Source organism: Artemia sp. Qi Xiang Cuo, chromosome 8, assembly GCF_049724085.1.
Source record: "Artemia sp. Qi Xiang Cuo chromosome 8, ASM4972408v1, whole genome shotgun sequence".
NCBI classification, from domain to species: domain Eukaryota; kingdom Metazoa; phylum Arthropoda; class Branchiopoda; order Anostraca; family Artemiidae; genus Artemia; species Artemia sp. Qi Xiang Cuo.
In genome coordinates this window covers 4560804-4585336 of record NC_142801.1, presented here as the reverse complement: position 1 = coordinate 4585336, position 24533 = coordinate 4560804, and the positions used below count along the sequence as shown (strand labels likewise).

The 24533-nt window shown below is 36.2% G+C and overlaps 1 protein-coding gene across 1 annotated transcript in view; it reads left to right on the top strand.

Moving 5' to 3' along the window:
* Window positions 1-24533, top strand: part of LOC148949086 (phospholipid-transporting ATPase IF-like) — a 187544-nt gene that overhangs the window by 125757 nt on the left and 37254 nt on the right. Inside the window, exons 15-18 of the mRNA XM_089093161.1 lie at window positions 655-891; window positions 6999-7141; window positions 18775-19037; window positions 20373-20578. Coding sequence (XP_088949287.1) covers window positions 655-891; window positions 6999-7141; window positions 18775-19037; window positions 20373-20578 — 849 coding nt within the window. The remainder of the gene's footprint in view (window positions 1-654; window positions 892-6998; window positions 7142-18774; window positions 19038-20372; window positions 20579-24533) is intronic.

Sequence of the window (24533 nt, the reverse complement as noted above, 5' to 3'; positions counted from 1 at the left end):
CTTTGAAAAAATTGGGATGGAGGAGGAGTGTGTATAGCTACGTTGGCCACAGGTGGCTTGTTGCTACAGTGAGTTGTTAGTAGTGGTAGTATAAAAAATGATAAAAGAGCCCTAAGACTTCCTTTCTCCCCCTCAGCTAGAGACCTCAATTTTTAGTATGCTATGAATATTTTCTTCTCTACATGTGCTAAAATTCTGCTCATTTCTATTGCAATTTTTGATCATGCCTTTAATAATGTACTGTAAGCACAAGACCGGTTTTTTGGCTCTTATTTTCATCGCTTAGAATTTGGCTACAAAACAGTGTAGGCGCACAGTAAGTTGGTGCCAACATCCAATTAGAATACGTCTAATTAGTAATATCTTGTACATGTCCTGATATTTCGGACTTTGCCTTAAGTTCAATTAACTTGGCAAAGAATGTTAGTATAATGGTTTAAAAAAAAAAAAAAAAAGATCTTCCTAAGGAATGATGTTTTTTTTTTCATTGTCTGTTTTTTTTATTTACATTTGATTTTTTATTGTTTGTTTTTGGTGTTTGTCTCCCTTTCTCTCCTTGTTTTAATTCATATACCCTCTATCCTTTCAATGACCGTGGTAGAATAAAGGTTAATAAGAGCTTAAATAAAAGAACTAAAATTATTTCAATTTCAGAAAGGACTCCGCACTTTAATTTATGGAACCAAATATCTATCATCAGAAGATTACAGAAGTCTGAATAATGAGCTGAAAGTGGCTAGTGAAAGCTTAGAAAATAGAGAAGAAAAATTACGAATCATTTACGGGAAATTTGAGAGCAATTTGACGCTGATGGGCGTGACCGCAGTAGAAGACAAATTACAAGATGGCGTGGGTGAAACTTTGGAGGCTCTGAGAGAAGCTGGAATTAAGGTAGGCTAGGGATGCTGGCCATATTGTGGCTTTGCAACATAAGATTGATTCACAAGCCCACAATTAATATGTGGCACTATCCCAACAAAGACTCTATGGCCTGTTAGGAGAAGACATGCGTGCTCTTTAAAAATTAACGCAAAGAAAAAACGATCACAAAGGTTATAAGATTGCTTAGTAAAAACTGCTCAGTAAAATTGCTTAGTAAGATTGCACAGTAAAAAACTAAGGACAGACCAATCGATTCTTGCTTAACGAAACCATAACAATAAAAAGAAATAGAGGAATTTTGTTTTGTTTTTTTAAGAGACTAAATGACTGATACCTTCGAACTGATTCAAGCATCAAGCTTGCAAATTGACTTACCATTGAAGGACTGAAGCGTGACCATAGGGATGGAGCAAAAATCTGAATATAATCAAATAGTTCGTGGTAACGAACTGTAAGTAAGGAGTGACGCGGCTCAATTGTTACCGAAAGTCTAAAAATAAATAATGTGATAATGTGGAAGATGGTTGGAATAATTTTAGAAAAATAATTTGTGAAGTTGCTGAAGGTGTTTTGGGGGAAAAGGTGGGACTGCAGCTAAGAATATTTGTGAAAAAGCTTTATGTTTAATAGAAAGGAGAAAGGACTTGTAAAAGAATTATCTGAGTGATAGACTTGGGCGTAGGGAGGGGGGAAAGGGGGGGAGGGCAGCTGCCCCCCCCCCCTAGACCTTCAAATTTACATTAGATATGGCTGAAAAAGCAGATTGTTAGGAAAAAGCAGTTGATAAAACTCCATCAAACTATCGACTGCCCCCCCCCCCTAGACAATATGCTGCCTAATCCTGCCTACACCCATGGTGATAGATCATATTAAAACAAAAGGAATGTAAAGAAAGTGTAGAAAGCTTTAAAATATGAACTAAGGAGGTGTGAAGTGGAGGCCATGGATAAAATTGCCGCTAGACGGCATAATAGTAAAATATTGTGCTGACATGTTAATAAAGTGAGAGGGAGCAGTCAATCTGGACTTGGCCCACTTAAAGATAGGAATGGGGCCCCAATTAGCGATAAGGAAAGAATTAAAGAGAGATGGCCAGAACACTTTGACAATGTGACAAACATAGATGCAGCTGAGTGAAAAGATATAGAGGAAAATGAAAAACTGTGTAATACCATTGAGGTGACGAGAGATTTGCTTTGTGAGGAAGGATTGGCAACAGCACCAAAGGAATTCAAAAGTAATAAGGATCCAGGGGCTGATAGGGTGGTAAATGAGTCTCTTAAATATGGTGGATCTGAGGTTAGAATAAGTTACTGAAGATTACGAATATTATTTTTGAAAAAGGGGAAGTACCTAAAGATTTTAGGAAAAACTTAATTAAGCCACTTTGTAAGAAAGGTGATAAAAGTGAGTGTGGTAATTATCGAGGCATTAGTTTGGTCTCAGTAGGTATCAAATTACTTAGTAATATGATACTTTTTAGACTGAGAGATGCCGTAGACAAAGTTCTAAGAGAAGAACAGTGCGGTTTTAGAAAAGGTAGAGGATGCGTCGACCAAATTTTCACTCTTATATTAGTATGATATGTGCCTGAGCTATCAAACACCTTTGGTACTTAGTTTTATAGATTATGAGTAAGCGGTCGATTCTGTTGATAGAAGAGCATTAGTCAAGGTATTATCCTTGTATGGTATACCAGAAAAATACATTAAAGTGATTAGTGCTATATACGAGAATAACACTGCTTTGGTTAAGGTAGGAAATGAGGTTAGCAGCTGGTTTTGCATTAAATCAGGAGTTAAGCAGGGTTGTGTTCTATCCCCCTTTATATGGATTATTTTGATGGGCTTTGTCTTAAGGAGCACAGGAAAGGCAATGGGAGACGAAGGAATCAAATGGGGAGGGAAAAGTTTTCTGGACTTAGATTATACTGATGATTTAAGCATCCTAGATGAAAGTGTGAGCAAAATGAATAAACTTTTAGAGGTTTTGCGAGTTCAGGGCGCTAGAATAGGTTTGAAAATTAATGTTAAGATGACTAAGTGACTAAGGTTAGGAATCAGTGAAGATGATTTCTTCACTGATGCAAATTTTCTGCTGTAGATTTTTCTACGGAGGAATTTGTCTTGGGGAGGGAGGTTTCCAGGGAGTGAACTTGCCAGAGGATGAACATGTCAGGAGGAATCTTACACTGGAGGACTTTGTCAGAATTCCTATACAAAGTTCTTTTTATACAAGAACTTCGTCAAACAAATTTTTATACCAGAACTGTATGTCTTACTTTCTCTTTTCCGTCTCAATTTTACGCGTGAAGTTGTTAAAGGTAATTTTCCGGGATAAATTTTCACCGAGATTGAAGTGTCTAGAGGATATTTCCGTGTGGAGGGGGATTCCTCTGTGGAGGTGGGGTCAGATTTCATGGCATTTTTTAAAAAACGATCAGAAATTATTTTTAAAAAACAAGTTTTTTCAACTGGAAGTAAGGAGCAATATTAAAACTTAAAACGAATAGAAATTATTACGTATATGAAGAGGGTTGCCCCTCCTCAATACATCACTATTTACTCTGAAGTTTGAATTTTGTCCAAATTCTTTAAGAACGACTCCTGAAACACAAAGTTCGTTTAATTAGAACATTAAGAGGCTTTTTTAAAAGTACTAAAAACTTTAGTGTAAAGAGTGGGGTGTTGAGGAGGGGGTAACCCTATTCAAATACGTAATAATTTTTTATCGCTTTAAGTTTAATGTTTCTCCTTACTTTCCATTGAAAAAACGTGTTTTTTTTTTTTTGTTTAGACCAAAGTTATTTTGATCGAAAATAAAAGATGGGGAAATACCAAGGATCCTGAGCAAAAGTAAATTATGTGCCTGAAAGAACATGCAGAGATGGAAGATTAAGTAAGGGTATAGACCCTTAACAAAGGATTTTCTGAATCAGGTTTCTTGCTTTATTATAAATCTCTAAATCTCAAATTTCTATATTAAATTAAAGAGTTTATAATATAAATTGACTAGAAGTTATTAGGTTTTTGCACGTGAATTGGCTTTTGCAAGAAAATTTGTGAAGATAGCTGCAAGGAAAAGTTACATTTATGAAGGCAACGTAATGAAGTTACATTTTTAAAAGTTACATTATGAAGGAAACGTAATTTATAAGGAAAAGTTGTGTTTCCTGATAAAATTTTTAATTTTTTGTTTAAAATTCTTGAGTATTACTTTGTTATACAGTGAAAAAATTGGAGACTGAAAACTGAAAATCTAACTTCACAGGCTCCATCATGAGTGCTATGTACGAGAATAACATTACTGCGGTTAAGATAGGAAGTGAGGCTAGTAGCTGGTTACGTATTAAATCAGAAGTTAAGCGGGGTTGCGTCCTATCCCCATTTATATGGATCATTTTGATAGATTTTGTCCTAAGAAGCTCAGCAAAAGCCATGGGAGAACACGGATTCAAATGGGGAAGTTAAACCCTCCTAGGCTTATATTATGCTGATAATTTAAGCATCCTAGATTAAAATGTTAGCAAAATGAATAAACTTTATAGATTTAAAGAGCTTAGGATACAAGAATAGGCCTAAAAATTAATGTCAAGAAGATTAAGCCGCTAAAACTTGGAATGAGTGAAGGTAAAGAGGTGATGCTGGGTAATAAGAAGAACGGTCAAGTGGATAGCTTCACTTGCTTAGATAGTATTTTTAGTAAAGACGGTAGGTGTAATGAAGATGTTGGAAGTGGAACAGCCAAGGCTTAAGGTGTTTTTACACAGTTGAAAAAGCTTGGAAGAAACGAAAGATAAGTTTGTGAACCAAGATTAGAATATTGGAAGCTAAAGTGATGACAGAGGTCATGTATGGCTCTGAAGCGCGGGTGCTCCAAAGAATGGAAAGGATTTTATAGATATTTTCAGGAGAAACTTCCAACGGATTGTTTCGGGTACCGGACTAACTGGCCGTATCTTGAATAGTAAGCTTTACGAAAAATGTGGTTCAATCTTCCTTTCTAGGGCTATAATGAGAGAAACTTTGTGGTGGCTAGGTCACGTTTTGTGGATGAAGGATGACAGATTACCAAAGATTGTCTTGTCGGCCAATCGTATAGGGCCAGACGAAAAGCAGGTTGTCCCCCGTTAAGGTGGAAAGGTGTTGTAAGGAAAGATTTAAGGGGAATAGGAACTTCTTGGGAGCGTATAAAGAGGGACGCTTTGAATAGCTTGGGATGGATGAGGCGGATCAGTGCTGCCCTGAGGTTTTATTAGATAGGAGTAGTACATTAATCATGAGATAAAAAAAAGAAAATACTTCCCACAGTAAAAAACAAGACGAAAAGTAATTCATACAAGTAGAATTTTTTTTTTTTTTGTAATTAATTTTTACCTCTATGTCAAGATCGAGAATGCTATCTCTATGCTAAAGTGTGAAAGGCTGTAGGATTAAATTAAGCGTCAAATTCAATTCTAATAATTCAAGTATAGTATTGAATAGTTTTGCTGTTTGTTTAGATATATTTCAACCAAACAAAAACAATTCAATAACACAATCATAAGTCCCACAGGAAGGCTCCATGGCCTGTAAAACAGACCATGGAGCCTTTGTTTAATGCAAAAACAAACCCACTTTAACCTTATTATAATTTATGTTTTGGTAATTTACTGCTTTTTGGTAAATAATTTCTTTACATATAGCAATACTAAGGATTCCACCTCTAGATTTTTCTGGGTGTGGCTTTTATAAAACTTTTTATTATTTTTAATCATCTTGGCTTTTGTGTCTGTTCTGTTTTCTTTTTCTTTTGTTTGCTTTTCTTTTCCTTTTGCTTCTTCTTCCTTCTATCTTATTCCTTCTTTGTATGACGGGTTCTCAAATATATTAAGAAAATTTCTTAATATAACAAGCATGGTATTCGGTTAAAACAGGGGGGGGGGGGTGTTAAGGACTAATAAAGCCGTAGAGAAAATAATTTCTATCAGAAAATAAAAGAAAGCAAAATGACAGAAAAGGAAAGATTTTATTTAAAAAACGAATCGTATTAGCAGGAATTCAGAAATCCAACTTGAGTAAAATAAAAAAAATAGGTAATTACACATATAGATTTTAAAATTTACGAACTACATTCAAAAAGCAGTCAACACAACACTAACAGTCAAACGATGAAATAGATAACAAGCCAAAAATGATGAAGTCCGTGGAATACCAGTGAAAAGTAGAAATTCTCAGAAGAGAAAGTAGGTCAAAACTGAAATTTTTAATTTAATGGTTGTAAAGTATAAATAGTTTTAAATTTTAAATATTATATAAATTTGAGGAAATGAAGTTGGTATAAAAGAATTTATATTACATTTTGATGGTTGAGGTATGAATTTTGAGTAGCCAAAAGAGTATTAAAAAGAATTTAGTAGTTTATTTGTGGGTTTTTTTAAAGAAGGATTATAATGGAGTGTCTAAAGATATACTAAGGGCACAACATTCTACTCCTCTTAGGTTTGATAAGGGTTTTGAGGAAGGATTAGTAGGATGGAAGATGATGTATAGTTGATTGAGAACAAGGTTTCAAGAAAAATATTTGTGTTTGTATTATTAAAGTATTTTCAGAGTGAAATGGGTGCCCTATGGAGGAAAATCACCCTGCACAACCGGGAATGGTATTTTTCGTGGTTTGGTTATTTATAGTAGTGTACCTTGTTTTCATCAGTTATCTTTGGCTACCCAAAATAAAATTAAAAAAAAAATTAGAAGAAGTTTTTAAGTTAGTGTAGGTTACATTAAAGGTTGAAATTTTAAGTGCAAAAGATTATTATGGCACCAAGAGGAGAGGATGTGGGATTAAAAAAAAAAAAACTGAAAACGCATAAAAAGAAAACAATTATCAAATGCATAAACTAAATAAGGAATAAAAAACGAATAACAAATAAGGAATGAAAAATAGAAAATCAGGAAAAAATAAAAAATAAGGAATGAAAAACGAATAAGGAATGAATAAAAAAGGAATGAAAAACAATGTCTTTTAACTCAGGCCTATTTATCAATACCTTGTGGTAGAAATAACTCAAGTTTTCTCCCAAATGTGACCTTGATTTGTTATGCTTGTTAGCTAAAAATAATGTTTTGTGTTTTTAGGTATGGATATTGACAGGGGATAAAGTGGAAACGGCTGAAAATATTTCACAAAGCTGTGGTCACATCAAAAGCTTTATGCAGAAGATTAAATTAATTGGCTTAACAGATAAGGATGAGTGTTACGAGCGTCTGGTTCAAGTCAGGTAGTGAACTAATATTTCACTAAAAGGCGTTAATTAGCTCCATGTTTAATTAGTCGGGGAATTTGATTAAAATGTAATACAAGTAATCAAATTAATTGTATTAGCATATACATAAGAATGCTACCAAGGAGTGCATAAATATAGATATTACCCTGAAAATTATGTTGAAAGTTTGAACTCCTTCCCACCCCCAAAATGTTTGTCCAACTCGTAAAAACGTAATAAAAATGCATAAAAACACGTTTTGGATGCGTTTTTAAAGTTTCTTTTGTTATGTTACCAGCGTCTGGTTCAAGTCAGGTAGTAAGCTGATATTTCACTAAAAGGCGGTAATTATCTCCATGTTTAATTAATCTGTCAATTTAATTAAAATCTAATAATCAAATTAATTGGATTAGCATATACGGAAGAATTTTACCAAGCACTGCTTCGATATAGGTATTACTCTGTTTTGATCTAATTAACTTTTGTTTAATTAATGAATCAGTTTGAACGTTGCGTGTAGATAAATTAGAAGCGTTGATTTCATCTGTGGTCTCCTAAATATACTCTGTTTTCTAACACTGTAGCTATGACACTGTACGACGCTTATAAAAACATCAGAGGCAGCGCAAAGGCGCTGCCTAAGTAAAAAGTGATGTGTGCACAATGCAGGTAATTTCGGAGACCACACTGCCTTTCGATGACGATAAAATAAAATTTCAAAATAGTGATATAATCCTTTTTAATAGACAGTGTATAGAAATTCACAAAAATACCAGATATTGAGTTTTAGTACTGATGACGGTCACTGTATATGTGACCGAAATATCTGTTATTTTGTGAATTTCTATTCACTGTCTATTAAAAAGGATTTTATCTCTATTTTGAACTTTTATTTTATTGTGCACAACGCATTATTTATTTATTGATGTTTTTTTATTTTAGACCAGAGCACTTCGCAAGTTGTCGCAAGTTGTCAAGTTGTTAAGTTGTCTTAGGAACTTCAAAAAGAGCTCATTCGATTGGAAATTGAGAGGGCTACTGCCATTTTTAATAGGCAAAAGTGATTGGAGGGCAAATAGCCCCCCTCCCTATGTAGTTTATGTTTGGGGGCATATAAGGTTTTTTATAGAAAGGTTGGTAGCATAAGCTTTGGAGGGGGCTCATTGGATTGGTAATGGGAAGTTCCAGTGCCCTTTTTAAGTCAAAGTGATCAACTTGACTTTAGAGTCAAAGTGATAGGGAATACCGCACTTTTTTTGGTTTCAGACCAGGGTACTTCATATGAAAGGCATTGTGTTTAGAAACTTTCAAAGTGGCTCATTTGAATTCAAAAGTGGTTTGGGGCAACCAGCCCCCCCCCCCCCCCTAAGCCCATCATTTTCCCAAATACATCCAGTCAAAATTTCGAGATAACCATTTTGTTCAGCGTAGTTGAAAGATCCGGTAATTATGTCTTTAGGGATGATAACCCCCCCCCCCCATAGCCCTCAGGGCAATAGTTGTAAGCTATGCTTCGGGTGCATATAAGGATTTCATGGAAAGCGTGATCGTATAAACTGCGGTTGGGGTTTATTTGATTTGAAATTAGAAGTTCCAGTGCCCTTTTCAAGAGTCGAAGTGATCATAGGGTAACTAGCCCCCCCCCCTATGCAGGTTGTCAAAAGAGCGTAATAGCAATATCTTAGGAACAGTTGGTGTGTGAAGTTGAACTTATTAGGGCTTGTTTTTAGGGATGTTGAACTAACCAAAAGAAAATATTTTCATCCTATTGCTACTGCTCCTAATCATATTACTGCTACTGCTACTATTATTACCTCTACTACTACTGCTGCCACTGAAGCTAAGGCTACTACTATTAATTCTATGGCTACTACTACTACCACTACTACTGCCTCTACTAAAACTAAGGGTTGAGGCAAAATTTGGGTAATATTGAAACTGTATGGAACTAAATCGAAACAACTATGTCCAGACAGGTTGTTAAGAGGACGTATCAGGAATGCTTCAAGACCGGTTCATGATATAGAGTTTAATCTTTCAGCGTGCGTTGAAGGGAATGCTGAAGGAACCAAAGGTGCTATCCGCATGCTGCTACTAATACTACTACAACTATTGCTACTACGCAAGCTAAGAGTATTAAGGTGAAGCTTTCAAGGAGTATTTAGGCAAATGTTGAACTAAATCAAAAAGTTTTAGTCCCATTTTTAAGAATCAAAAGAGATTGTAGGGCAAGCAGTCCTTCTCCTAAACCCCTATATTTTCCAAGCACATCCAGTCAAATTTTTTAGACAGTCCTTTTGTTCATTATAGTAGAACAGTCCAGTAACTATGTCTCTTGGGATATTGGGCATGTCGACCCCCCAAATTATGTAATCGGCCTATAATGCTTTAATACTAAATGTTGTTATAAAACTAAATCAAAAGGCATTGTGTGTATGATTCTCAGAAATATATCAGGAATGACTGGGGCTATTAAGTTTAAACTTTCGGGACTGCTACTATTACTATTTCTGCTATTACTACTTAAATAAATCAAAAGAGTGTAAGTGTATCCAAGTTGTCAAAGAGAATAGAAATATTTTTTTTCTGAATAATATTATGTGTATTTTTCAGGTCAACTTGAAGAGGCAAACAATTTAATTAAACATAACTATTCTTGTCAGGATTAGATATTGATGAAAAATTTTCTTCAACATACAAATAGCAAGCAAAATTATGGATTCTTATTCAAAATTAAATAATTTTTTTTTAACTGAATACAAAGAACGACATTAAAACTCAAAACGAATAGAAATTATTCCGTATATGAAAGGGGCTGCCCCCTCCTCAACGCCCCGCTCTTTACGCTAAAGTTTGACTCTTTCTCACAACTCTACTTTGTAAAACAATAACAAACGGTAGCGTAAAGAGCGGGTACTCGACTTGTTCAGTCAAGTACCCTTTTCTAAAACCAAATTGGCTCTTCTAATAATTAATTTAAAAAACTTTTTCCACAAAATAAGTTTTTCAAAGAAAAAGTAAAAAACTCCATTAAACAAAAAATGAGCAAAAATAAAATCAAATAATCTACCAATCGTGAAACTACCACAAAATCATCATCGGTAAATAAATGAAACCCAAAACGAACAGAAATTACAATTATTAACTGAGTCAAACTCAAAACGAGCAGAAACTAACATAAGTTGGGCGCAAAACCCCTACGCCTTCCCAAGGCCAGAACAAAATTTGCACTTTACTGAAAAAATATAAATGTTTTTACTTTTATAACTTTAATAAATCAAATAATATTAACATTTTGATTACAAAATATCAGTATATGTATATTAAACTGACAATGCACATTCATTTTTATTTTTTCAGTAAAGTGCAAATTTTGTTCTGGCCTTGGGAAGGCGTAGGGGTTTTGCGCCCTACTTATGTTAGTTTCTGCTCGTTTTGAGTTTGATTCGGTTTCATTTATTTATCGATGCGGATTTGTGGTAGTTTCACTCTTGGTAAATTATTTCATTTTATTTTTGCTCATTTTTTGTTTAATGGAGTTCTTTACTTTTCTTTGAAAAACTTATTTTGTGGAAAAAGTTTTTAAATTAATTTTGTTTGTTTTATACTGACATAGTCTTTTCAGGGAAAAAGAAAATAATACTTTAAATTTTTTCGTTTTGTAAGACTTTATAGTTTGGCCTGCTATTTGTATGCTGGAGAAAAATTTTCAGCAATTTTTAACAAGATACACCCTTTTAGAAATCTGGACACAAATAGTACTGTTTAATTTAGTTTCATAACTCCTCTAGTTGACCTGAAATGGAAAACTTGATACCATTCGCAAAAAAATCTGTTTACTTTCTTTGATAGCTTGGATACACTTACGCTATTTTGATTTGGTTAAATTTTAAGAGCTGAAATAGGAAGGTTGGTGTGAGATGGTGGGAGTGGAAGGGTGATTAGTTGCCCTCAAATCACTTTCAACTATTAAACAGGGCATCATCCCTTTTTATTTTCAATCGAATGAGCCCTTTTCGAAGTTCCCACGACAACTCCTTCGATACGAAGTGCCCTGGTCTAAACAACAAACAATAAAAAAAAATAACACATTATACCCACTTTGATCTTTACTATAAAAACGTCAAGCCTTCCAATCACTTTCGACTATTAAAAAGGGCACTAGGCCTTTCGATTTCCAATCTAATGAGCCCTTTTGGAAACGACAATGATTTCTATAAGCACCTTATATGCCCCCAGGGCATAAATTACAACCCTTACCCTAAGGTCTGTTAGGGTGGTTGTCATCCTCTAAGACCGAATTTCCAGAACTTTCAACTACGTTAACCAACATGGCTATCTCAAAATTTTGATTGGATGTGTTTGGGGAAATGGTGGGCGTCAGAGGGGTGTTAGTCACCTTCCAATCACTTTCGACTATTAAAAACGGCACAAGCAACTCCAATTTTTAACTGACTGAGCGCTTTTTGATGTTTCTATGACAACTTCTTCGATAGAAAGTGCCTGTTTGTAAAAGAGTTAAGTTAACACGCAGGGATCGGTAGCAGAAAAGTCTCTCTGCTCTTACAGGGTCTAGCATAACACTCTTGCACTAATGATCGTTTGGGAGTGTTCCGCTCTATACTTGGTCCTTATCTTTTGGCTTATTTTTAAGTGTCCCCGTTCTTGGCTTAGGCAGCGCGATCGTGCTGCCTATGATTTATACAACAACTTTCTGTTTAACCTTATATGCCCCCAGGGCATAACTTACAACCCTTGCACCGAGGGCTCTAAGGGGGTTATCATGCTAAAAGACCTAATTTCCATAACGTTCAACTATGTTGAACGAGATGGCTATCTCAAAATTTTGATTGGATGTGTTTTGGAAAATGGTGGGCGTGAGAGGGGTGTTAGTCGCTATCCAATCACTTTTTACTATTAAAAAAGGCACTAGCCCTTTCAATTTCCAATCGAATGAGCCCTTTTGAAGTTTTTACGACTAAGATTTCAATATAAACCTTATATGCCCCCAGGGCATAACTTATATCTTTGCCCTGAGGGCTGTGGGGGAGTTTCCTCCTTAAAAATATATTTACTATTTGGAAATCAACTACGCTGAACAAAATGGCTATCTCAAAATTTTTCTTGGATGTGTTTGGGGGAGTGAAGGGCGTGGGGGGGGGGGGGGCTAGTTGCCCTCCAATCACTTTCGAGTATTAAAAAGGGCACTAGCCCTTTGAATTTTCAATCGAATGAGCTTTTTTGAAGTTTCTACGACAACGCCTTCTTTAAAAACCTTAAAGTCCACCAGGGCATAACTTAAAACCCTTGCCCTTAGGGTTGTGGGGGAATGTCCTCCTCAAAAATGTATTTTCTATCTGAAAACCATCTACGCTGAACAAAATGGCTATCTCAAAGTTTTGATTAGATGTGTTTGGGGAAATGATGGGCGTGGGGAAAGGGGGGCTAGTTGCCTTCCAATCACTTTCGACTATTAAAAAGGGCACTAGCCCTTTGAATTTCCAGTCGAATGAGCGTTTTTTGAAGTTTCTATGACAAAGCCTTCTATAAAATCCTTATATGCCCCCAGGGCATAACTTAAAACCCTTGCCCTGAGGGTTGTGGGGGAGTGTCCTCCTCAAAAACGTATTTTCTATTTGGAAATCAACTACGCTGAACAAAATGGCTATCTCAAAATTTGGAGTGGATGTGTGTGGGGGAATGAATGACGTGATGGGGGGGGGGCTAGTTGCCCTCCAATCACTTTCGACTATTAAAAAGGGCACTAGAACTCTCAATTTCCAATTGAATGAGCCACTTTTAAAGTTTCCATGACGACCCCTTCCATATGAAATGCCCAGCTCTAAAGGAAAAAAAAATAATAAATAATATATTGTGCCAACATCGTTCTTATATGCCCTTGGGGCATAACTTAAAACCCTTGCCCCGAGGTAGGGGAGTGTCCTCCTCAAAAACATATTTTCTATCTGGAAATCAACTACGCTGAACAAAATGGCTATCTCAAAATTTTGATTGAATGTGTTTGGGGCAATGATGGGCGTGGGCGGGGGGCTAGTTGCCCTCCAATCACTTTCGACTATTAAAAAGGACACTAGCCCTTTGAATTTCCAATCGAATGAGGCTTTTTTGAAGTTTCCACGACAACGCCTTCTATAAAAACCTTATATGCCCCCAGAGCATAACTTAAAACGCTTGCCCTGAGGGTTGTGGGAGAGTGTCCACCTCTTTACTTAGTCCCCGTTTTTTGTCTCGTTCTCGAGTGTCCCCATTCTTTACTTAGGCAGCGCGATCGCGCTGCCTATGACTTATACAACAACTTTCTATATAAACCTTATATACCCCCAGGGCCTAACTTACAACCCTTGCACTGAGGGCTCTGAGGGGGTTATCATCCTAAAAGACCTAATTTCCAGAACATTCAACTGCGTTGAACAAAAGGGATATCTCGAAATTTTGATTGGATGTGTTTGGGAAAATGGTGGGCGTGAAAGGGGCATTAGTCGCTATCTAGTCACTTTCAACTATTAAAAAAGGTACTACCCCTTTCAATTTCGAATTGAATGAGCCTTTTTGAAGTTTCTATGACAACGCTTTCAATAAAAACTTTATATGCCCCAGGGCATAACTTACAACCCTTTCCCTGAGGGCGGTGGGGGGGGGGTTGTCATTCTTAAAGACCTAATTTCCAAAATTTTCAACTACGTTGAACAAAATGGCTATTTAAAAATTTTTATAGGATGTGTTTGGGGAAAAGGTGGGCGTGAGAGGGGGATTAGTTGCCCTCAAATCACTTTCGACTATTAAAAAGGGTACTATCCCTTTGAATTTCAAATTGAATGAACCCTTTTTCTACGACAAAGATTTCAATAAAAACCTTATATGCCCCCAGGGCATGAATTATAATCCTTGCCTTGAGAGTTGTGGGGGAGTGTCCTCCCCAAAAATATATTTTCTTTCTGGAAATGAACTACGCTGAACAAAATGGCTATCTTAAAGTTTTATTGGATGTCTTTGGGGGAATGATGGCCGTGGGGGGAGGCTAGTTGCCCTCCAATCACTTTCTACTATTAAAAAGGGCACTAGCCCTTTTAATTTCCAATTGAATGAGATTTTTTGAAGTTTCTACGGCAATGCCTTCTTTAAAAACTTATATGCCCCCAGGGCATAAATTAAAACCCTTGCCCTGAGGGCTGTGGGGGAGTGTCCTCCTCAAAAACATATTTTCTATCTGGAAATAACTACGCTGAACAAAATGGCTATCTCAAAGTTTTGATTGGCTGTGTTTGGGGAATTGAGGGGCGTGGGGGGGGGGGGGCTAGTTGCCCTCCGATCACTTTCGACTATTAAAAAGGGCACTAGCCCTTTGAATTTCCAGTCGAATGAGCCTTTCCTGAAGTTTCTATGAAAATACCTTCTATAAAAACCTTATATGCCCTAATGGCATAACTTAAACAACTTGCCCTGAGGGTTGTAGGGGAGTTTCCTCCTCAAAAACATATTTTCTATCTGGAAATCAACTACGCAGAACAAAATGGCTATCTAAAAGTTTTGATTGGATGTGTTCGGGTTAATGATGGGCGTGGGGGAGGGGGGGCTAGTTGCCCTCCAATCACTTTCGACTATTAAAAAGGGCACTAGCCCTTTGAATTTCCAATCCAATGAGCCTTTTTTGAAGTTTCTACGACAATGCCTTCTATAAAAACCTTATATGCCCCCAGGGCATAACTTACAACCCTTGCCCTGAGGGTTATGGGGGAGTGTCCTCCTCATAAACATATTTTCTGTCTGGAAATCAAATACTTTGAACAAAATGGCTATCTAAAAATTTTGATTGGATGTGTTTGGGGGAATGATTGGCGTGGGAGGGCTAGTTGCCCTCCAATCACTTTAGACTATTAAAAAGGACACTAGAACTCTCGATTTCCAATCGAATGAGCCACTTTTGAAGTTTCTACGACAACCCCTTCCATGTGAAGTGCCCAGCTCTAAAGGGAAAATCGAATATGCCCTCTAAATCTTATATGCCTTATATGCCCGATGTGTTTGGGGAAATGAATGGGTGTGGAGGGGGGGGGGCTAGTTGCCCTCCAATTACTTTTTACTAATAAAAAGGGCACTAGCCCATTGTATTTCCACTCGAACGACCCTTTTTGAAGTTTCCACGACAACGCCTTCTATAAAAACCTTATATGCCCCCAGGGCATAACTTAAAATCGTATCCCCGAGGGTTTTAGGGGAGTGTCCTCCTCAAAAACGTAATTTCTATCTGAAAATCAACTACGTTTAACACATTGGCTATCTCAAAATTTTGATTGAATGAGTTTGGGGAAATGATGGGCGTTGGGGCGGGGGGCTAGTTGCTCTCCAATCACTTTCAACTATCGAAAAGGGCACTAGCCCTTTTAATTTCCAGTCGCATGAGCCTTTTTTGAAGTTTCTATGACAACGCCTTCATTAAAAACCTTATATACCCCCAGGGCATAACTTAAAACCCTTGACCTGAGGGTTGTGGGGGAGTGTCCTCCTCAAAAACATATTTGCTATCTGGAAATAAACTACGCTGAACAGAATAGCTATCACAAAATTTTGATTGGATGTGTTGGGGGAACTGCTGGGCCTGGGGGGGGGCTATTTGCCCTCCGATCTTTCTACTATTAAAAAGGAAACTAGTCAATCGAGTTTCTAATCCAATAAAGCAGTTCTGAAGTTTCTACAACAACGCCCTCTGTAAAACCCTTATATGCCCCCAGGGCATAATTTAAAACCCTTGCCCCGAGGGTTGTGGGGGAGTGTCCTTCTCATAAACATATTTTCTATCTGGAAATCACCTACGTTGAACAAAATGGCTATCTAAAAATTTTGATTGGATGTGTTTGGGGGAATGATTGGCGTGGGGGGGGGGGGGGCTAGTTGCCCTCCAATCACTTTTAACTATTAAAAAGGGCACTAGAACTCTCAATTTCCAATCGAATGAACCGCTTTTGAAGTTTCTACAACAACCCCTTCCATATGAAGTGCCCAGCTCTAAAGGAAAAATCTAATATGCCCTCTAAATCTTATATGCCTTATATGCCCGATGTGTTTGGGGGAATGATGGGCGTAGGGGGGGGGCTAGTTGCCCTCCAATCACTTTCGACTATTAAAAAGGGCCCTATCCCTTTGAATTTCCAACCAAATGAGCCTTTTTTGAAGTTTCTACGACAACGCCTTCTATAAAAACCTTATATACCCCAGGGCATAACTTAAAACCGTTGCCCTGAGAATTGTGGGGGAGTGTCCTCCTCAAAAATATATTCTTTATCTGGAAATCAACTACGCTGAACAAAATGGCTATCTCAAAATTTTGATTGGATGTGTTTGGGGGAAAGATGGGCGTGGGGGGGCTAGTTGCCCTCCAATCACTTTGGACTATGAAAAAGGGTACTAGCCCTTCGATTTTCAAATCGAATGAGCTTATTTTGAAGTTTCTACGACAACGCCTTCTATAAAAACCTTATATGCTCCCAGGGCATAACTTAAAACCCTTGCTCTGAAGGTTGTTGGGCAGTGTCCTCCTCAAAAACATATTTTCTATATGAAAATCAACTACGCTGAACAAAATGGCTATCTTAAAATTTTGATTGGATGTGTTTGGGGGAATGATGGGCGTGGAAGGGGGCTAATTGCCCTTCAATCACTTTTTACTATTAAAAAGGGCACTAGAACTCTCAATTTCAAATCGAGTGAGCCCCTTTTGAAGTTTCTACAGCGACCCCTTTTCCATATGAAGTACCCTGCATTGAAAGAAAAGAATAATACATAGTACACTTTACTAACATCGTCCTTATATGCCCTCCGGATATAGCTTAAAGACCTTGGCCCGTGTGTTTTGGAGAAATTTCCCCCTCAAAAAAATATTTTCTATGTTGCAACCAACTATGCTGAAAAAATAGCTATCTCAAAATTTTTATTGGATGTGTTTGGGGGAACGATGGGCGGGGGGGGGGGCTAGTTGCCCTCCAATAACTTTCGACTATTAAAATGGGCACTAGCCATTCCAATTTCCAATCGAATGAGCTCATTTAGAAGTTTCCACGACAACTCCTTCGATACGAAGTGCCGGGCTGAAGAAAAAAAAAACACATTGTGCCCACATCGTTCTTTACTTAGGCAGCGCTTGCGCGCTGCCTATGATACTTCTTTCTCTCCAAAATCGTTCAATCATACTATAAATTTATATTTCAAAAATCCTGGATAATCAAAGAAAATTCGAAGTTCTAGTGCCGACTATAAGAGTCAAAAGGGAATGTAGAGCAACTAGACCCCCTCCCACTTGGCGTCTCACAACCCCTGGGAGAGGATATGTAAGCTTCGCAAGTTACTCATTTGTTATATAGTAGTATTAGTATATTTGACACAAAAACAAACCATAGGGCCATGGCCACAAAAAAGAGAACAACATACAAATACAATTAAAATATATAATTTAAACTTTTAGTTAAAACGATTAAAGCAAAGAAAACCATTTAAAACACTGAAACAAACAAAGAATGCCATCACATAACACCTTCACGATGGGTTATACCTACATGAATTAATCACACCAGATTCTTAGTGCTAATAAAGCATCCATTTTCCAACAAATTTTCCACCCGAGGCTCGTCCAGCTCATCCACTTCAAAAATCTCCTTTCTCAAATCTCTTAATCCTTCATACCTCCCCAGATAATGCAGCAAATTTTGTTCCCATTCTCCACATGTTGGGCAACTGCAAAGACCACTCTTCATTCTAACCCTTCCCAATTGTTTGTATATAGGGTTTGTTAGTGGACAAAAGGAACATGTTTTGCGCCTCCAAAAACGCTTAGGATATTAAGGTAACACTCTCAGATAACGTTAAGGGGGTTGTTGAAGAATAAAGTGAAAACACATAATGTGCATCCTGGTTGTCATAAGGGCATTTTTAGCAATATCTCCGGAACAGCTGAGGGTATTAAGTAGAAACTCTCAGTTTATGTTGCGGGTGAGGTTGAACACTATCTGTATACACTATAGACGTTAGTGCTACAGACTTTGTCCTGCTATAGACGTTGTCTTTAGCACTACTTTACAGTGTTACTACTGCTACTAGTATAACTACTCCTATTTCTACTATTACTACTACTGCTATACTATTACTGCTAGTAGTACTACTACTGCTAATACTACTACTATTACTACTACTACTACTAATACTACTACAACTAACACCACCACTACTATTACTATTACAACTAATATCACTACTACAGTTATTACTACTATTGCTACTATTACCACTGCTACAACTACTTCTTCTATTACTACTACTGCTACAACTTTAATACTACTAGTATTACTTCTACTACTACTAGTACTACTGCTACTACAACTACTATTACGACGACTACTTGTGACTGCAACTACTTGTAACTATGACTGCAACTACTTGCGACTGTGACTTACTTTAACCGCCGCTGTGACTACTTGCAGATCCCACTACTTGTGGCTGCGACTTAAACCACTTGTGACAGTGACTGTGACTATTTTGGACGTGAAGTTTTTGATGGATAATTAGGGTTTTTAGTAAAATTATTTTGGATGTCAGATGACGTGCGCAATATTTTTATTCATATCTCATTTTATTTACAGGAAAATGATGTTAGAATGTCCTGGGTTTACTTGGGCGCTCATTATTGATGGTGCAACTGTTGCTACTATTCTACAACATCATCAAGTCTTTTTTCGTGATATAGTTGAGACAATACCTAGCGTCGTCTGTTGTCGAATGTCTCCTATTCAAAAGTCTGAAATTGTAAAAATGGCCAAATCGTTCCGTGGGAAGCCCGTGACAGCGGCAATTGGTGATGGAGCAAATGATGTTTCGATGATCCAGGAAGCTCACGTTGGTCTTGGTAAGTCTCATTTTGTTGCTCGTGTAGGGCTAGTCCTGTAAAAACCTGGTTTTTTAGCAACATAAATGCTTTTGCTTCCAAAATATTCAGACAAAGGCTTTGATGCGTCAATTGGCAGGGTTTAATGTCAAATAATGTGTCGCTGATATAGAAATAATGAGTCGGTGCAGGTGTTGATCTGTTATGTATTATTATTATTATATGTTGTTGTTATCATTTATTTATTTATCATTCATTGTGTATTTATATTTATTAATTATTTTATCATTTATTGTAGCGTTTATTCATTTGCATTATTATTCAAGATTTCAGACTTTACTATTTCACAAAATATGCATTACGATAAACCGATAACATGCCATTTTGTTCTGATGTTATCCTGATAAAAAAAAATACAAACTAGACTATTGAAAAATTCCATGATAAACTAATTTTCCAATTTTAATTTAAAAAAATGGGAATAAAACGATTTTTTTTATTTATTCCAAATCTGAACACTCGTCTGCCTTACAAAAAAATCCTCTTGTCGTATTGTGATGTTAAACCGCCAGCAAATTGCTCAGTGCATGATAGTTCCGATAATGATATGTAATGTCGCAGAGCAAATTCAGCAAGCCGTTGGGCACAAGATCGTTCACAATCTAAAAAAAAATGAAGAAACTCTGTTCATATAAATATTTAGCATCAAAAAAATTTCCACTTAAATAAGATTCCTCCACGGGTGTTCATTGAGAAATAATGCATTTTTTTTTATTCGTTAAGTATTTTATTTATCAATAGAATAAAATTTATAAAAACAAAAATTGACAGTTCACTGAGTGCAAGATCTCACCAACAAATCTCCCGTATAGAAATCAAGCGCATTAATAATCGCCTTCTAAATTAACCATTACTCATTAAACCTGAAGAATATGAGGGATTTACATAAATCTTATCTTAAACATTAAAAGAAGAGGTTAAAAACTAACTAAAATAAAATTTTTAAAAATAAATAGTGATGTAGAGATTTTTAACTTCTGTTTAAGAATGCTTCCTGAAATTTAATAATTGGAGGACTTGGGGCTTCTGGGCTTCCCATGTTTCTATTTTCACCACAAAAAAACAAACAACTAATTTATAAGGTTAGAAGTCCTTCCTCCCTCATATCTATTGCTAGACGATCCGTTTGATCGCATGCCTTCTTCTGCGGAGCTCAAATTTTGTAAATTATGCTAAAAATAAATTTATTCATGAGGAGGGTTGAAACTAAGTTTTGTCAGTAATTTAGCCTCCATGAAAAACTTCCTTACACATTTGACGTAGAGTATTTAAATAATTTGTTATTTTGTATTTTAGGTGTCATGGGCAAAGAAGGTCGCCAAGCCGTGCGTTGTTCTGATTTCGCTTTCCCTCGCTTCCGTCACCTGAAACGTGTCTTATTAGTGCATGGACATTGGTATTACTGGAGAATAGCAATTCTAGTTAACTATTTTTTCTATAAGAATGTTGCATTCATTCTGCCATGTTCCTACTATCAATTTTTCTCTGCCTATTCTACGGAGGTAAGAACTATTGACTTTTAAAAATAAGCTATTCCTCATCCTAAATAAACTATGTTTAACGTGAACGATTTATTTATTTTTTCACAATTACACCTAAACTACGTCATTACACAATTACGTCTGAACTCAATCCCCACCTTTCATGTTATTTTTTTAAGATAAAAATTTTCAATTTCACATTCACAAATAAATAAATAAGTAAAAAACACTTCCGCGCTGGATAAAACCTTTGAAGGTTTGTGGTCGCAAAATATTTCACGTAATTACTTACCTATTAATACAAATAAAAAAACTCAATTATTTAAATAATTCTATTGTAAATAAACCAAAAATAAATAAACTACAACCTATAGATCACACAAAAAAAAACTGAAAAATAATAGAATATAAAGGAAAAATAATAATATCAAATCCAGTCTCCATCACTCTTCAATACTCAACTCTAAAACAAGCACAGGTGTCATGTACATCCTGAACATAGCTACCGATTGTTCTAACAGCTTCATTTTGTTAAACTTGCACTCTTCTATAGTTGCATAAGAAGCTACTGCTCCTTAGGAGGCAATCGCAGAAGATGTATGGATATGCTACACTATATAGCCATATAGTGCAGCTATAACCTAGTAAAGGACGAATTACGACCCATAGTAACCAAAAATTAAATCCTTATTAGATTGACCTGGTAACTGACCATGAACACCCAGTGACCATGGGTGCAACAGTTGCTACTTACAACAGTGGCAACAGTGGCACCCTTGTTGTTATTTTAGACTTTTGTACATTCATCATGTTATGCCTGTTTGGGTACTAGTTTACAATCACTCCTCCTCAGCAGAAAACACCATAAATTTCTGAATTTAACTTCAAAAATTTCGAAAATACTTATTTATTATTCCTTAAAGCGTTTCACTTTACTTTAATCCTTTCCCCCAAATTCTCAAATATATAGCCCAAATTATATATTCGTCGTGGGTTTTTCTGTTTGTTGTTTTTAGCGACGTTGCTTCTTTGCCTTTGAATCAATCCGTAAAAACGAGTGGCGCAAGGAAAAATGCATGGGAAATATATAATTTGGGCTATATTTTGGCGCATTAGGGGTAGGGTGTAAATTAAAGTGAAGTGATTTTAGAAAGGGTTTAAGTATTTTAGAACTTTTTAGTTTGTTTTCAGAACTTTTTATGTGGAATTTTACATACTCAGGATATCTAGTAATGTAAAATCTTTAAGGCTAATATTGAAACTAATGAAGGTAATATTTAAGAACTGGGCAGGCTTACTGTTTAAAGAAAACACTAAAAATTCATAAAACTACTTTAAAAAAAAACTCTACGTGGGGGTAGAGTGAAGCAATGGGCTTTCAGGAATGAAACAAAAAATTATTTATGATTATTTTGTAGTTCTATTGTCATCACATAATGTTGCGTCTAATTGAAACTTAATACATTATGAAATACTACTACTAATACCACTAGTAACTCATTGCAGTACCAAGTTGTCTAAGGGCAACATAGCCCTGACTGCTCCTCCTTTAGCCAACTTTGTTCGGAGCTTCACTTCTCACTCACTCCCATGAGTTTCCTGCTTTGTTAAAATTCTTTATTATGACCTTTTCCCGCCCTGTTCGAGGATGAACTGCTGTTTGTTCGCCTCCGGTTGGATTGTCAAAAAAATTAAATTTTGGCAATCTGCCATATATACATTGTTACCTTAACAACTTAACTCTTCTCTCTTTGCTGCCCTAGTTAGTGGGATCCAACAATATTTTTGTATAGCCTATTGGATGTTTTACTACTACTATTACTACTATTAACAAATCACTTCAGTATCAAGCCGTCTAAGGCCAACACAGCTACGCACGCTCCTCTGCTATCCCAATCTATTCCAAGCATCTGCGTTTACACTCTCCCAAGAAGTTCCAATTTACCTTAAATTCTTCCTTACGACCTCTTCCCACCTCATTCGGGGACGACCTGCTTTTCGTTTGGCCGTAGATGGTTGGCCGACAAGGATTACCTTTGGCAATGTGTAATCCTTCATCCGCAGAACTTGTCTTAGCCATTATAGCCATGACCCTTCTCTCCCTTGGCTCATTATAGCCCGTCTCTCATTGTATGCTCAGTTATGTTATTAAGTCTATTTTAAATCGATGCTTTGTCTCGTTTATTGAAGTGTTTCTTTGTTTTTGCAATTTCATTTATATTTTTTATATACTCCTCGGTTGTGAAGGAAATAAATAAATACTATTTGTATTGTTTTGCTTAAGGTCTCTCGTCGCAACTGCACAAAGCTAACGTACACCTCTATTGAGTGACATTTTGCTTTGTGAAATTATTTCCCACAAAACAAGATGAAGGCAGTCTCTCTGTCCCCTCCTACAGAGAGTGTCTGTTCATATTGTAACAAGGAGTTTAGAGAAATAATAGAGGCGGGAGCTCAAGTTACAAATAAACAAGGCCATCTAAACTTCCCTAGAAAGCCCTAAAATATCTATACGATTTTTAGTTTTACACGGAGTCACTTTTTAATGCACTTAAAAAGAATAAATTATTCTAGAGATTAAGCTTAAAGTTAAGAGAAACAAAAACTAAACATAAAAAGTGTAGGTATAAAATCATAAGCCCAAGACACGAATTTTTAATGCATCAAGTAAGAATTTCGTGACCAAACACAAAAAGGTAAACCAAGAGAGGAGAATCCAAAGTTATAACCTAATAAACAAAAGTTTAATCCCAACCATATGAAATAAACCCCTCATTCAAAATCTTCGCCCTCTTTACAAAAATCTAACCAAACATGCAAATACTAAGATCCTAATAGAAAAAGTAACCATATACCCAAACTTCGATCCGCCATGCCAAAACTTAAGCTCCCTATAAAAATATCGAAATACGCATATCCATCTTAAGAAAGGCATTGCACGGAAAAATATCTTAAACTCTACAAAAAAATGAAACCAGACACATTATAATCTTAATTCAAAGTGTAAAAACTTTCACTTAAGACCAAACCCCAAATCATATGCTTAAAAATTTGAATCCAAAAACATGAGCTTAACTTCCCACAAAAAAGTTTAATCCCATGTAATAAGTTCTTTAACTCGAAGCAGAAAGCTTAAGTCCCACAAAACTGCCAAAATATACATAAGATTACATAAAAATTTATCCCAATACACAAAACTTTAAGATTCAGATTCAGAAACGAAATTATAATATAAGAACTCCTAAGCCCATACTCCAAAAGTTGAACCACACGTGCAAAACTCAAACCCCACATTAAAAAAACATACAACAACTTTACATACAAAAATTACACACCATATGCAATAGTTTAACGCCACACGAAAAAAGTAAAACTTTGCATTCAAAACGCAACACCTCAATCTTAAAAATTAAGCGCACAATTAAATTTAAACCTATACAAAAAACTCCTCTTCAAAAACTTGTAACCTACTCTCCTCCTGCAAACCTAAACCCTAAATATGATGGCAGCTACACACAGAATGTACAACCTGCCACTTAAACCCAAAAACATGAACTGACCTTAAAATCTTAAATCCAAGTTGAAAATACTAAACTAAAACCTGTAACCTCATTTAAAAAAAAAAACTCAGTTGGATAAAAACTCAGTCATTTATAAACAGTTGACAAGTGAACATCTCGCTATATTCCGTTGTGCGCTGGCGTCATGCCAGTATTCTGGGATGGATTGCTGAACTATATTTCACGATGCATTGACAGTGAGATTGAAATTCATAAAAAAGATGTGTGCGTTGCGGCTTGCGATTTTTATAAAAAAGGATCAATTTTGATCTCGAGAAAATGTTTAGCTAAAGCTGGTGGTCAGATAAATGCCAATAAGGACGGTACAGAGGAAGAACTAATTAATGAACTATACGACTGCTATGTGATTTTTCGAGAAAAGGGTATTAGAAACGAGACAGTGATTTCCATGTATG